The sequence below is a fragment of the Crotalus tigris genome, unplaced genomic scaffold, assembly GCF_016545835.1.
Source record: "Crotalus tigris isolate CLP2741 ecotype Arizona unplaced genomic scaffold, ASM1654583v1 scf7180000019553.37968852642:3898890, whole genome shotgun sequence".
NCBI lineage: Eukaryota > Metazoa > Chordata > Lepidosauria > Squamata > Viperidae > Crotalus > Crotalus tigris.
In genome coordinates, this window is record NW_024097591.1 from 836,000 (window position 1) to 851,014 (window position 15,015).

Consider the following 15,015-nt stretch of genomic DNA (forward strand, 5'->3'; position numbering starts at 1 on the left):
AGAGGGGTGGACTTCAATTCCCAGAATTCCCCAGCTAGCATTCTTTGGCATGGGCGAACTTCACCTCCCAGAATTCCCCAGCCAGCACAATTCCAGCTGGGTGGACTTCACCTCCCAGAATTCACGTGGGCTGAGGAATTCTGGGAGTTGTAGTCCACCTTTTTTAGCTGCCAAGGTTGAGACAGAATAGATTAGATAATGTAGTACCAGCAATTGCCTGGGTTTAAGTGTTGTGTACAAAGGACATAGAGCTCTTTAGCATATGGGGTGGGGGGGGCGGGAATTGGAGCTGTCCCACCCCAGAAGTGGCGAGAAAGCCTCATTTGGGTGGGGGGGCTCAAGCCGCACGTCCCTGGGGGTCTATTTCGGGTGGGTCTCCTTTCCTGCTGCCTAGGTTTCCTTCCCAGGGTCTCTTTGTTCCCACGTTTGGGCTACGCCTCGATCCAAAGCACCTTAAGACACTGTGGGGAGTCACGGTTCCAGGAATTGGGGGTGCAGAGGCCGGGGAGGGGAAAAGGGAGGGCACGGGACCCCCTCCTCGTTTTGCCTTGGCATGCCAGTCTCCGTGCAACCTCAGGGGAGGGACGCTCTTCCGCCATTCTCTGCCCCGTTCCTGCCATCTCCCTCCTCCTCTCCTCCTTCCCTGAATTATCCCTTTGAAGCAATAACTTTAATAATAATAATAATAATAAAAAACGGGATGTGGAGAGCTGGGGGTCTCCGAGGGGGATTGCCTCGCTCGCACGCAACCTTCCTTAAAAGCCAGGAAAGAGGTGGGCTGCGTTGAAGGAGCGAGCCCCTTTCCCTCTGAGACAGAATAATAAAAATAAAAATAAAAGGCCGGTCCTTTCGTTCTGCGTCCTTCACCCGAGTCCCATATAGCAATAGTTCAAAAGGCAGTTTTGCTTTTGTTTTCAGGTGTGACGCCCTGTCTCCCCTCAGCCGAACAGGTGACTTGCTTCCTTTCCCAACTTCAATCCAAGACCCAACCTGTGCCCAAAGCAATAAAAAAAACAACACACCATATATTCCCTCTCAATTCCCTTCCTTCCCACTCAGATTTGGAAGGAAGGTCCCCTGTGGCTTGAACGGGAGAGCCGTGTACATAGCAATATATTTTACTGTATATTTGTCGCAGGAAAAGTTTTAAAGGAAGGGGGAAAAAAAAAAGGTCTTAGCCCATCTTTGGCACACCTGCCTCTTCCCTAAGGAGGCAGGTGTGATCTTCTCCCTGATGTGTGTGTGTGTGTGTGTGTGTGTGTGTGGAGGGGGGGTGGAATAAAGGAAGGTGGGGAAAAACAGACGCTGGACTTTTTTTTTTTAATTAAATTATATGTGTGTGTACATATTATAAATACTTTGATCTGTGTATAGGCGGTTATACATTCATAGAGAGCTCTATTATGGAAAGAATTAAAAAAGAAGGCCGATGCAGCCTCTGCCGACATTTAACCTCTGTCTTTGTTTGGTGGCAGCGTCTTGCGCTGAACTTGAACTCTAGGCCAGCCAGAGAAGCAGGAGATGCAGCCAGATAAGGCAGAACAAGAAGCAATGGATGGAAACTAATCAAGGAGAGAAGCAACCTAGAACTAAGGAGAAACTTCCTGACAGTGTGAATAATTAACCGGTGGAACAACCTGCCTCCAGAAGCGGTGAATGCTCCAACACTGGAGGTTTTTAAGAAGAGACTGGACAGCCATTTGTCTGAAATGGTATAGGGTTTCCTGCCTGAGCAGGGGGTTGGACTAGATGACCTCCAAGGTCCCTTCCAACATTATTATTATTATCATCATCATTTATTTATAAGCTTCATTCATCTCCAGGTCATGAGTCCAGGGCAGGGAACAGAAATTAAAAACACAGCATTAAAAAAAACAACAGGTAAGTTTTGACTTACAACCACACCTGAGCCCAAATATTCCGTCGGTAAGCAAGACAGTGAGCGGTTAAGTGAGTTTTGACCCATTTTATGACTTTGCTTGCCACAGTCGTTAAATGAAGAGCTACAGTTGTTAGAACCCAGCTGTTGTGTACAGGTATTCAATTTCCAAACAGATCTCCTACACCCCAACCCTAGGATTCTCTTATCAATGTCACAAAGTCGGTTTCAAGCATTCAGATTTATTTACAGACACAAAACCAACAACAATAATGCAAAAAAAAAAAAAAAACCTGGCTGGGAGGTTAACTGTTTCTCCTCCGTCCCTCTGGACTCGTTCTGGCGGCGTTTTGATAGTAGGGCAGCTCACGTCTCGTCTTCGCTCAGCAACATATTCGGGATGCCTTTGGTAATGGGGAATTCCCGCCCAGTATCCGGACACTTCAAGACCCCTTCGATCACCTCCACCTAAAGAGGGCAAAAATGGAATCAGGAGGGAAAGAAGGAAAGGAGAGGAAGAGAGAGAAAAAATAAATGCAACTTAAAAAAGGAGAGGAGAGGAAAGGAGAAAGAAAGGAAAGGAGGAAAGAAAAGGGAAAGGAAAGGAAAGGAGAAAGAAAAATGCAACTTAAAAGGAGGAGAGGAAAGAAAGGAAAGGAGAAAGAAAAACAACTTAAAAAGAGGAAAGGAAAGGAGGAGAAAAAGAAAAACGCAACTTAAAAATCGGAGAGGGAAGAAGAAGGAAAGGAAAGGAGAAAGAAAAACGCAACTTAAAAAAAGGAGAGGAAAGAAGGAAAGGAAAGGAGAAGGAAAAATAAACACAACTTAAAAAAGGAGAGGAAAGAGGAGAGGAGGAAGGAATAGAGGGACAGAAGGAAGATGAGAGGGAGAAAGGAATAGAGGGGAGGGAGAGGAAGAAGAACACAAAGCTGCTGTTTTGGCACAGACGGAATTCTCCTGACTTGGCTGGATGCATTCCACGAAGTACGGGAAAATGAAGTAAAGTTTCAAACCTCCATCAAGACATGATGCACTTTCCGAAGAAAATCTTCATTTTGCTCATAATCGGGCATAACCTCGGACGGAAGGTCTGAGCGGTGGCCCAACTGTAAAGGGAAGAAGATCAGGTTATTATTTTTCACCAGCTCATCATCCTAGGCCGATATTTCCCTCCTCGACTGCAGGCTGTGCTTGTTTCCTACCAATAAGCTTCCAAGGGCCATCTGGCTTTTCTATGTAGATGCCCCCCAACACACACACTTCCTAGGCAACTTGCAAGAAAGGACAGCACGAGAAAGATAAACGCAACTTAAAAAAGGGGAGGAGAGAAGAGGAAAGAAGGAAAGGAAAGGAAGATAGAAGGAAAGGGGAAAGGAAGGAATAGCGGGAAGGAAGATGCACATGTTTGAAAATGTTAATAACTACCAGCTGACTAGAAGAAGATGGGAGGAGCCTGGATCCCTGCTTTCTCCATCTTTTTCCTGTCCCCCCGACACCTGACCAGGACTTACACTTTCTGCAGCGCCCACCAGAGCTGCCCATTCTATTTTGGGCACCATCCGTGCCGTGAACTCCGGGTTGAAGTCGATGTTGTTCACCTTCACCTCTGTAGCCTATGGGCAGGAAAGACCGAAAGGTTAAGACTCAGGAAACCCTTAAAACAAGGATTACGGCGCAGCTAAGCAGGCTGAAATTCTTACTCCCCGTCTTCCTAGGTAGATCGATCCACAGACCTTCGCGGTTTGGGGCTGGGCTACCTTGGGAATCCTCCCGTTTGTTTCTGCCTGTCCAGCTTGCTCAAGCAGGTCGGGCACGTTGTGGGTCCCATCAGCCGAGGCATGTTGTCAGCTGTGGGCACCAGGAGAAGTGCCTTCTCTGTCACGGGCCTTACCTATTAGACTGTTCTGCCTCTTGGTTTTTTTGTAAGACTATGAAGACTTGATTAAGGGTCCAGGCCTCGGACCCCAAGTGGGTTAATGGTCTCATTTCCTGGCTGCATAGTAACAATTCTACTTGGGGCCATCTATTTTTATTTTGTTATAATTTTGTTTATCCCACCTTTATTATTTGTATAAATAAAAATAACAGTAAAACAGAGTTGGGAGGAGGAACCTTAGAGGTCTTCTAGTCCAGCCCCTTGCTCAAGCAGGAGACTGTTTGGTCTAATGGTTAAACCACCAGGCTAGAAAGCAGGAGGCGGTGAGTTCTAGTCCCACCATAGGCATGAAAGCCAGCAGGGTGACTTTGGGCCAGTGACTTTTAGTCGGATCCACCTCACAGGGTTGTCGTGGGGAAGAGGAGGAGGAAGGAGCACTGTATACTGTATGTCTGCCACCTGGAGTAATTTCTAAAAATAATAAGAGACAGAATACAAATAAATACATATTTCAAGGCAGCAAACATACAGCATATAATGCTCTTTTCCCCACAACAACAACCCTGTGAGGTGGGTCGGGCCAATTTATTTTGTACCATCTTAATTACCTTTTTAAAAATGTTTTACGATATAAATAAACCACCCAGATTGAACGGCTCAGAGGGGTGGGCTATAGAAATCAAATCAAATAAACAAGCAGCCAGGCAGGGGATGATGGGATCACAAGCACGACGATGCAGTTCCTTCAACCAAGGCTCCAATGTCAGATTTGGGACTATCCAGCCCATCTTCTCTCCACCTAAATCTAAGGAACCTAAAGGAGGGGGAGTTGGGGATGATGGGAGCTGTAATCTGGAGAATGCAAAACTGGGGGAGCTTGGCTGGGGGAATGGGGAGCTGGAGTGCAGCACTAAAGCGATGGGCTATGAAGGGAGAGGGGGAAGGCTTTGCCAGCCTCGCTTTACCTTTATGAGAAGGGGAAACCCTCCTCCGGCTCGCACGCCCCGCACGTGAGAAGTGAGCATGTTGTGGGTCAGGAGTTTCATGTTTTCGGTCCGCCGAGCGAGCAGGGAAGGACACGTGCGCGCGGGGGTCCCTTCCGGTCTGCTTCCGGTATGGGGTAAACAAAAGCCGCCGGCCTTTCCTCTCCACTTCCGGCGAGTTTGTGCAACGCTCATTTGAGTCCTCCGGGAAACGCGACCCGCGCGCGATAAAAGTTCCGGGCTCTGAGGGTTCCTGGCTGCAAAGACTTGTGTCGAATGAGCTTTGCCCCGTCTTACGACCTTTCTTGCGAGTCACTGCAATTGTTAAGCTAGTAACACGGTCGTTAAGTGAATCTGGCTTCCCCCCCCCCGACGTGCCAGAAGGTCGCTGAAGGGGGTCACGTGGTCCAGCCGCCTCCTCAGGGACAGAAAGTCGACCATGCCGAGTAGGTCGTCCTGAATAGAAGTGGAAGGACGGCCAAAGAAACGGACAGGAAGTTGGCCGTCCCGGAGAGGTTGGCGTGTATGGCAGTGGAGGACTACTGCGCATGTGTGACAGGAAGTCGGCAGGTAAAGTTTATTTCCTTGTATGGCTGCTACTCCTGCCTAAGGCTGCATTCTGAGGCCTTTGCCTCTAAAATAAGGTAAATAGTCTTTCATATCTTGGGAAAGCCTGACTTTTTTGCCCTCTTTGGGGTAAGGTTTATTTCCTTGTGTAGCTGCTATTCCTGCCTTGTCCACTGGAGGGCACTGCTGTCTGTCCTACAGCATTAGTACTTAGGCCATCATAGGCCTTTTTAACTCGGTTTAAGTGTTTTGAAGCAGGTTTCCTTCTTCTGTGCCTGTTCTGCAGCCCTTGGGCCTCCCGTTGCTCTATTGTGATTAATATTAAGGCTTCTAATCTTCCACGCAGCTCCAGCAAAGCAAAAGCAAAAGAGATCTTGCAAAACTCAGCCAATCTGCTTCGGCCACGTGACCAGGCATCAAAAAGCCCACTTCCGGCTTCTCTCCAAGCCACGTGGCTGCAGAGGCCCGTTTTTGGTCGCGGTTTTGCACGTCTAACAGTAAGGATCCTTTCTGGATTAGTTCGTTTTTGGGAACACTGGCTAAACAGTGATTACGTGTATATAGCTATTCGTGTTAAAATTAAGAATAAGTCCCACTTGAATAACTGCCCCCTGCTTTTAATTAAACAGCCAATTGCATGTCCGCTGCCTTTAAACATGGCGACATTGTTAAAACGCCTCTAGATAGACCCGGGGGCGCCCTTTTTCTTCCAGGCACCCAGTGGAAAGGTTTTTTTTTAAATAAAATAAAATAAACTCCTAGGGTTTTACTTTGCATTTGTTCCAATTTACTGCGCATTTGAATAACTGCCCCCTGCTTTTAATTAAACAGCCAATTGCATGTCCGCTGCCTTTAAACATGGCGACATTGTTAAAACGCCTCTAGATAGACCCGGGGGCGCCCTTTTTCTTCCAGGCACCCAGTGGAAAGGTTTTTTTTTAAATAAAATAAAATAAACTCCTAGGGTTTTACTTTGCATTTGTTCCAATTTACTGCGCATTTGAATAACTGCCCCCTGCTTTTAATTAAACAGCCAGTTGCACGTCCGCTGAATTTAAACATGGAGAGATTATTGAAAAGCCACTGATGGACTCTGGGGCTCCCTTTTTTTCCAGGCACCCAGTTCGCCACCTCCGCTTCAGCTACCACAGCCTCATCATGGCCAACATCCCCAATGGGGCCAGCATCATGGACGACAACTTGACCACTCGCCGAAGGTGAGAGCTGACCCCCACAGTGGTACTTTTGATCTTAATCAGCAGAAGGCACCCTGTGACACCACACTCAGGGTTGCTACACTACAATTCCCAGCAGCCTTAGCTAGACAATGTTGCGGGAAACTGGGAGGCATTCCCCCAAGTGGACCTTCCTCAGTTTAAACCAAGGGTCTTCAAACGTGGCCCTGTTATGACTTGTGGACTTCAACTCCCAGAATTCCTCAGCCCTTGCTAGGGAATTCTGGGAGTTGAAGTCCACGGGTCTTAAGAGTTGTCAAGTTTGAGAAATGCTGCTTTAGAGCAGGGGTCTTCAAACATGGCCCTTTTATGACTTGTGGACTCAGCGTGCCTGGCTGAGGAATTCTGGGAATTGAAGTCCACAAATCATAAAAGGGCCAAGTTTGAAGACCCCTGGTTTAAACAGGAAAAGAGGAGAAGCCACAATAGAGGAGCGTTTGGGAGCTTATGGTGGCAGAGAACCGGGATGTTGTGGCCAAGCCAGGCAGGGGTTTAGGATAGGAAGGTAGCCAGCTATAAGTCATAAGCAAGCTCTGGTGAGCAGCAAGTGGCTTGGAAGAACAAACCCAGCGGGATGGCTGATGGGTTCCAGCACCCATTATTATGGGTTGGGTTGGGTTGGCTAAGGTTGATGGGAAATCCAATTGTTTCTGGATGGCTATTGGCCTCGCCTCTTCTTGGAATACAGAGTAGTTTAGCTTATCCAAATCCTGTTTTAAATCTTATCTTTCCCTTCCCTCTTCTCCCCTTCCCTTTCCTCCTCTCCCCTTCCTTTCCCTCCTCCCCTCTCTTCTCCCCTCCTTTCCCCTCTCCCCTCCTTTTCCCTTCTCTTCCCTCCCCTCCCCTCTTCCTCCCACTTCCCTTCCCTCTCTTATCTCCTCTCTGCTCCCCTTCTCCCTTCCTCATACTCTGAGCTGACTTCCAAGAAGGTGAATACAAGACAGTTGAGGTATCTAGAGCAGTGTTTCTCAGCCTTCATTACTTTTAGGACAGGCAGGTCAAACTCACAACATCATGTGATGTCGCGCGACGTATCGTGACTTGTTCCCCATTGCCAGCAATGGGGTGGGCATGGTTTCGGTGTGACGCATCTGGCCCACGGACCAGCAGTTTGACATGCCAGCTTTAAGAGGACTGAACTTCAATCCCAGAACCGGTCAGGGTGCTCCTTCAAGCACACGGGCCTACTCTGAATTGATGTGCTTGCATTTTAACATCTCCTTGGCCCTAGAGAGGAACCAGAGTCTGGAGCAGGGGTCCTCAAACTTGGCCCTTTTATGACTTGTGGACTTGAAGTCCACCAGTCATAAAAGGGCCATGTTTGAAGGCCCCTGGTCTGGAGCAACGTTCTTCAATCTGGGCAACTTTAAGACGTGAGGGCCAATTCCCAGAATTCCACAGCCAGCTTGAATTTGAAGTGCAGACATCTTAACGTTGCCAAGGTTGGAAAGTTGCTCCAGAGGGTTTTGAACTGCTGGGAACCAGGCTGGTTGAAAAGCGCCCTGCTTAATTTTCTTTTCCCTTTTCTCCCCTTGCTTCTCTCTGACCAGGCAATATCTACGCCTACGAATTCTCCATGGACAAGCTGGTGGCAGAGAGCGTCCTTCCTATCTGCCGCTCCTCTTACAACAAAGTGGCCGGCTACAGCTACAACATTGGCCCTGTGGTCCCCTATGACAACATCTAGGCAGGGTGGGAAGAAGAGAAGTCCAGCTGAGCTGGACCCTGGAGAAAGAGAACCCCAAGGATGGTGTTCCTGCAGACCTCTTTGGAGGGCTCGGAAGCCACGGGTTGGCCAAGTAGGCAGCAGAATAAGGAGGGGCACATGGTCTCCCCAAAGCTTTAATAACAGTGCTGTGGGAACGAAGAAGAGATGGTGGCTAACAGGGACCATGATAGATAGGCAAGAATCAGGAGATGATAATAAAGGCTTTAGCCCAAGAATCAGGAGGTAGTAAGACAGGTAGTAAGATAGTGTGCAGAGATCATTCTGGGAGAAGGGAGGGCTTCCATTCCTTGCACCTAGCTAAAATAGTTCAGTGCTGCCTTTCTGGAACAGGCGCCGATGCTACCTGCAACATCTGGAGATCTTAAGAAGAAGAAGAGACTTTGGGAGCGTTTTTCTTGTAAATAAAATATCTTTATTAAGCGTTGGTCTCGGGATGAGGGGTTGGTGTGCTTGAAAATGGCTGTTTTATTGTCAGGGGTGCTGGTTTTTGAAATCTCACATTGGAGAAAATCCAGAGGCCATCCCAGTTGGAGAAAACCCTGCCACAGGTAAGTCAAGCATGTGTGTAAGTATCCTTTCTTCTCCAGCTCCACTGGCACTTTGCCTGATCGCACCAGGACTGCTGAAGCAGCACCCCTCCTTAACTGTGCTGCCTGGGGCTGCTGGGAGTTGTAGTACATCTCTAACTTGGTGCAGCATGGGGATCTTTGCCTGATCCAGTTTTTGCTGGCTTGGTCACAAGTCATCTTGTGGGGCCTTCCTGCTGGGTGGGCTAGGGCAGCTGCCAAACCAGCAGGGAGAGCACCACAGTTATTCCTCTCCTCAGCCGTTGCAGCATGGACTGAGGATGATGGGACTTGGTGGCCAGAGAGAACTCGGCTTGGCAAGGCCTCAGCACCCGAGAGTTTGCAGCCCTTGTGCAATCAGGAGAAAAGTGACTGGTATATATGGGCAAAAGGGTCTTTTCTGGACAACTTTAAATGTCCTTGTTTTCCTCACGCCGATTGGGCTAATCCAAGCAGTTTCCCCAAAGGAATCTTTCCAGAACAGGAAGATGGTTTTGGTATTCTGGAGGTATCCTGATATCCCTATCAATACACTTCCTTTTCTAGGAACTTCCTTCTTGAAAACTCTTGCCAAAGAGGCAAACTGACACGATAGAGGGTCCCTGGGTTGTCCATATATCTATGCAGTAGAGCTGCAGAAGAAAGATGCACACATGCAGCTGGATGTATATTGTGCCAGGGCAGTGTTTTGCAAACTTGTCAGATGTGGGGGACTTCAACTCCCAAGTAATTCTGGGAGTTGAAAGCCATCTAAAGGTGGCTAAGTTTGAAAAAGACTGCTCTAAGCTTAGTTACCAGATCTGGGCTGCAAAAATATGCTAGGCCACTAGATGGTGCCAAATGTAATTTGCTGCCCTCTAGTGGCTATTTTTCAGCCGAGAGCTGGTAACCTTAGTATGGTACACCTTAATATATGGTAATATGTAGATGTATAAACATACCATATATTAGGGAATATTAATGTATGTGCCTGTGTACATTAACACAGTTGCATACAGTCATGTAGGCTAAGATCTATTGGGACCTTTTTTTCTAATAGATCTTAGCCTATATTGCTCTATGTGTCTGTATCTTAACACAGACGCACAGAGCAATATAGGCTAAGGTCTATTGGGGAAAAAAAGGTCCCAATAGATCTTAGATGACTGTGTGCATCTATGTTAAAGTACACAGGCACATACAGTAATTGGGGGGGGGGTGTCCCAATATATTGGAGTGAACCGGACACTCTGTGACTTAACTATATACGTGAATCTGACTTAACTATATACATGAATCTGTGTGGGGGAGGTGCTTATGTTTTTTTTTTTTTTTTTTTTTTTTTTTGCTGCCTCGCTTCTCATCCAAAAAGTTTCTTCAGTTCTGGCTGAATGGGGGGGAATGGAACGATTTATATTCTTTGCAGTCATCTGGTCATTAGTATTCCAAAGGCCAGTCATTAGCTCTGAGAATCGTTGAGGCCTCTTGGGGGTTTATCTGTATCTCCGGAGTCACCTGGACCAGTGTGGAAATGGGCCTGGGACCTTCTTGGGACTGCTGCAAGGACCGTGTTGGAGACGGGAGAGGTGGGAGAGGTGGTGTCGTATCCCTCCACCTGTCAACAGAGGGCTGTTCAGTTTTAACACAGATGGTCTCTTTGACCTCTCTTTCAAGCCCCCAGGGATCCTCCATCCAGAACGTGGACTTTGCTGTCTTCCAGAGTGGCCTTCATCTCTCAAATGCAGATGGACCGCTGTTCCAAATGTGCTTTTCCAAGAGGCAACTGGACTTTGTTTTTCCTTGAAGATGTTTCACTTCTCATCCATCAAGCTTCTTGGATGAGAAGTGAAAGTCTTCAAGAAAAAACAAAGGAAGTCTAGTTGCTTCTTGGGAAAGGACCTTTGGAGTAAACCATGATCTGGCTGATTAAGAATCTCCACAGACAGATGGACTGCTGAATCTTGTCCTGATGGGTTTGTTCTATGTTGTGCCACGTTTGTGAACAAAACAACTACTTCACAAGTGCATGGCACAACATAGAACAAACACATCAGGACAAGATTCATACTTCAAAACTGAAGTATACAGAAAACCCACAGTGTTTACCTTCACTGGACCAAAAACATACAAGTCGTCAGAATCCTACACCGCTGAGCTGAAGGTTTACCTACCAGCAGAGGGAAAAGAAAGACTAAAACACATTGAAGAAGTCCTCAGAACCTATGGCTATCCTAATTGGGCCTTCATCAAATCCAGACAAAGATCCAGTAGGATCCTTTGTCCCCTCCTGCCCCCAATAAGGACAAAACAACAAACGAAGCAACATCAATCCATGAAGTGCAGGAATATCTGAAAAGCTTAGGATTTTCAACTAATTCAACATACATGCACACCTCAAAATCTTGACGTTTAAGATGTGTGGACTTCGGCTCCCAGAATTCCTCAGCCAGCATGCTCATTCAGGAATTCTGGGAGCTGAAGTTCACACATCTTAAAAAGTTGCCAAGATTGAGAAACTGCACTAAGGCAGAAGCTTGTCCACCCCCCCAAGAATAAAATGCCTACACACAAACTGAGCAATGTGCAGTAGAATGTAGTGAGACATGTACAGAACTGCACATTGGAGAAGCAAAACTGCATGGCACAACCTAGAACTAGCACACCAGGACAAGGTTTAGCAGTCCATCTGCATTTGAAAGACGAAGGCCACTCTTTCGAAGACAGCAAAGTCCATGTTCTGGATAGAGAGGACCGCTGGTTTGAAAGAGGGGTCAAAGAGGCCATCTGTGTTAAACCGAACAGGCCTCTCTCAACAGAGGGGGAGGGATACGCCACCACTTACCTCCTGTCTCCAACACGGTCCTTGCAGCCGTCCCAAGAAGGTCCCAGGCCCATCTCCACACTGGTCCAGGTGACCCCGAGGATACAGATAAACCCCCAAGAGGCCTCAACGACTCTCAGAAAGCCAACGACTTACCTTTGGGGTACTAAGGACCAGATGACTGCAAAGAATATAAATCATTCCATTCCCCACCATTCAGTCAGAACTGAAGAAGCTTCTTGGATGAGAAGCGAAACGTTGGGGCATGTATATATACATATGTACACATGCAGAGACTTGTTGGCATAATGAGTTTATTCCAGGAATAGACAAATTATGTCTCTCTGCGTGCATATATATACATACACATATATGTGCATATTAGCATATTTTAGTAAACAGAACTATCTGTACGAAAAGCTAATATGTACATAGAAGAATGCCTATATATATTACTACATAAAAACTGGTATAGGTAGCCCTTGAGTTAAAACAGTTCATTTAGTGACTATTTGAAGGTACAACAGCACTGAAGGAAGCAGCTTACAATTGCAACATCCTCGTGGCATGTGATTAAAGTTCAGAAGCTTGACAACTGACTCATACTTATGGCTGCAGTGTCCTGGGCTCAGGTGATCGCATTTTGTGACCTGACAAGCGAAGTTAATGGGGAAGCAACATTCACTTAAGAACCATGTTACTAACTCAACATTTGCAGTTAACAAATGTAGCAAAGAAAGTCATTAAATTGGGCAAAACCAACTTAACAAAATGCCTCACTTAGCAACAGGAGCTCTGGACTCAAATGTGGCCATTAAGTCAAGGACTACCTGTAATATATATACCATTCGCCCCGAAAGCTAGCTTACCATGGGCACCCCGTCACTCATGACATGGGAGTGGGGGGTCCTTTTGGTGTTTGGGGACTTATCACAGCCCAGGAAGCTAGAAGTAAAACACATAACAACTACACAAATATATCAAACACTACAACATTGCATCAGTCCTTTTACTGGACACTGGAAGGTTGGTCTTCAATTCAAGACGGGAATCCATGTGGCTGATCCAGATGAGTCTGAACTTCGTGGATCCATGGCAGTTGCTCCAAGAGACATGTGGCCCTCCCACCCACCCAAACAAGCTCAGCCGTCTCCAAAGCCTCCCACCACCCGGTTGCAGCTACTCCGCCGCCGTCAGTAGCAGAACGCCATGGGTTCCAGCGTCAGGAAGCAGATGGGCATCATGGTCTGTCGATTCCTTCCTATATCTGGCGTCGGAAGGAAAGAAAAAACAGAATTAGAGGAGAAGACAATTTCTGATCTTGCAAATCTTCAGTCGTACTTCAGAAAGGAGCAAATGTTACATTCCAGAATGCTGACTCACAGTTGACTTGGCCTTAGGTTTTTCCCAAAAAATAGCTGGTGGGAGAGAGATTCACTCCAAAGAGGATGCATGGACTTCCCTACCTTTCCTTGGTCCTGCGTGAGGTGGCTTCCTCTTATGAACCTTTTGCCCACCTCCCTTAAGGAGGATTCTTTTCTGCTTTCCTTGGGTCAGTTAACCTAACCCTACCACCCTTGTAAAGTTTATAACACCTTTCTCCAATTTCAAGTTGAGTTGAAATAGACCACTAAGCAAACAGGCACCAGGGTTGTCTACCCCTACAAAGCTGAAAATAGTTGGGATTCCCATCTTCCCTTCTGGCTCCTATGCTTGAGAAGCCACAAGGGCAGCCCTGGAAAGACAAACATATGGCTGCAACTATTCTGTGGTTTGCACAATTAATGAATATAGATTAGCTCTGAATGTCTGCAATGAATCATCACTTCCGCTTATGGATATGTTCTGTAAATATATATCCTGCATGTTTTCATTTCTTTTTTTAGCTTGTCCCTTTAGAATTGGTGCTTTCTTTTTTTGTATTTATTAATTAGAAAAAGGGATAAAAGAAGCTGTATTTTTTTTTCTTTACACAAGACTCCAGGGGGTCTTGAAAGGGGGGGAAAAAGTCACAAAAAAGTCAAAGCCTGCCTGTTTTTTACATGGGTTGCATGAAGGATTGCGTTGTTAACTTTTATTAATAAAGTTGCTAATATTTCTGCAAAAGTCTTTTTTATACCATTTGGCCTGTACATTTATAGTCAGCATGACATGACATAAGGAAAAAGAGGCAAGGAGGGAGAAGGAAAACTTAACACACTGGATAACTTAAATTATTCAACCAGTGAGATATCATACGATGAGTATTTTTACTACAGTTGGTATATGATGGCTCTACTGCATTCATTTCACTTTTAACAGCAGTTATGTTACAAAAAGTGTTTTTTTCTATTTATGATACATATAGTATCCCCACCTCTCTCCATAGATTACAAGAAAAAAAAAGATATTGCAGGGAGGGAAAGAGGAATCAGAGAAGAGATATAGAGAGAGATGGATAGACAAATGGATAAGCAGGTGAACTATACATGAGCTAAAGAGATACAAAATGGGAAGATATAGACAAAAGAGAGACACAAAGATGAAAGAGAGAAAAGGTGGATAAAGATATAGATGAAATAGAGTTGGATGGATGGATGATAGAATGAATACAAAGAACAAAACAACAGCAGGTTCAGCATGTTGCTGGTCCATCGCCTGGTCGATCTGAGGAGAAAACCCTAGGAGTTTATTTTATTTTATTTTTTAAAAAAACCTTTCCACCGGGTGCCTGAAAAAAAAAAGGGAGCCACAGAGTCCTTCAGTGGCTCTTCAAGACGGTCTCCATGTTTGAATGCAACTGGCTGTTTAATTAAAAGCAGGTGCAATTATTCAAGTGCACAGTAGATTAGAAAAAATGCAAAGTAAAACCCTAGGAGTTTATTTTATTTTATTTTAATTTAAAAAAACCTTTCCACTGGGTGCCTGGAAGAAAAAGGGCGCCCCCGGGTCTATCTAGTGGCTCTTTAACAATGTCGCCATGTTTAAAGGCAGCGGACATGCAACTGGCTATTTAATTAAAAGCAGGGGGCAGTTATTCAATTGGGAATTCTTAATTTTAACACGAATAGCTATATACACGTAATCACTGTTTAGCCAGTGTTCCCAAAAACGAACTAATCCAGAAAGGATCCTTACTGTTAGACGTGCAAAACCGCGACCAAAAACGGGCCTCTGCAGCCACGTGGCTTAGATAGAAGAAGCCGGAAGTGGGTTTTTTTGGTGCCTGGTCACGTGGCCGAAGCAGATTGGGTGAATTTTGCAAGCTCTCTTTTGCTTTTGCTTTGCCGGAGCTTTTAGCAGCCTGACAGGGACTACAAAGACCACCTATAGCACAGGGCCTGCAAAGAGAGCCCTCCTGTGGTTATTTTAGGCGTGATAGCCTGAATGGGACTACATAG

At 46.0% G+C, this 15,015-nt stretch overlaps 2 protein-coding genes across 3 annotated transcripts; one reads left to right on the forward strand and one right to left on the reverse strand.

Moving 5' to 3' along the window:
* Positions 1 to 1,951: 1,951 nt before the first annotated feature.
* Positions 1,952 to 5,109, reverse strand: TRMT112 (tRNA methyltransferase subunit 11-2). The gene is made up of 4 exons (XM_039363474.1): positions 4,721 to 5,109; positions 3,391 to 3,492; positions 2,893 to 2,985; positions 1,952 to 2,347 (listed from the first exon to the last, which is right to left on the reverse strand). The coding sequence occupies exons 1-4, from the start codon at positions 4,931 to 4,933 to the stop codon at positions 2,246 to 2,248; spliced, it is 510 nt and encodes a 169-aa protein (XP_039219408.1). The 5' UTR covers positions 4,934 to 5,109; the 3' UTR covers positions 1,952 to 2,245.
* Positions 5,110 to 5,182: 73 nt separating this feature from the next.
* On the forward strand, positions 5,183 to 8,693 carry LOC120317135. Of its 2 annotated transcripts, none has more exons than XR_005559142.1 (4): positions 5,183 to 5,308; positions 5,652 to 5,802; positions 6,421 to 6,522; positions 8,091 to 8,693. XR_005559142.1 is itself a non-coding variant. In XM_039363473.1 (4 exons), the coding sequence occupies exons 1-4, from the start codon at positions 5,264 to 5,266 to the stop codon at positions 8,493 to 8,495; spliced, it is 777 nt and encodes a 258-aa protein (XP_039219407.1). In that variant the 5' UTR covers positions 5,249 to 5,263; the 3' UTR covers positions 8,496 to 8,693. The 2 variants fall into 2 exon arrangements, 1 of the variants encoding a protein (XP_039219407.1); XM_039363473.1 differs by having other exon boundaries at positions 5,249 to 5,382.
* Positions 8,694 to 15,015: the final 6,322 nt, after the last annotated feature.

Coding starts and splice junctions, on each gene's coding strand:
- TRMT112 (XM_039363474.1), bottom strand. CDS start 4,933: ATGAGCGTTGCACAAACTCGCCGGAAGTGGAGAGGAAAGGCCGGCGGC. Junction 3,493..4,720: donor GGTTTCCCCTTCTCATAAAG/GTAAAGCGAGGC, acceptor TCCTGCCCATAG/GCTACAGAGGTGAAGGTGAA. Junction 2,986..3,390: donor TGGTGGGCGCTGCAGAAAGT/GTAAGTCCTGGT, acceptor TTCCCTTTACAG/TTGGGCCACCGCTCAGACCT.
- LOC120317135 (XM_039363473.1), top strand. CDS start 5,264: ATGGCAGTGGAGGACTACTGCGCATGTGTGACAGGAAGTCGGCAGGTA. Junction 5,383..5,651: donor GCCTTTGCCTCTAAAATAAG/GTAAATAGTCTT, acceptor TCTTCCACGCAG/CTCCAGCAAAGCAAAAGCAA. Junction 5,803..6,420: donor GCGGTTTTGCACGTCTAACA/GTAAGGATCCTT, acceptor CTTTTTTTCCAG/GCACCCAGTTCGCCACCTCC.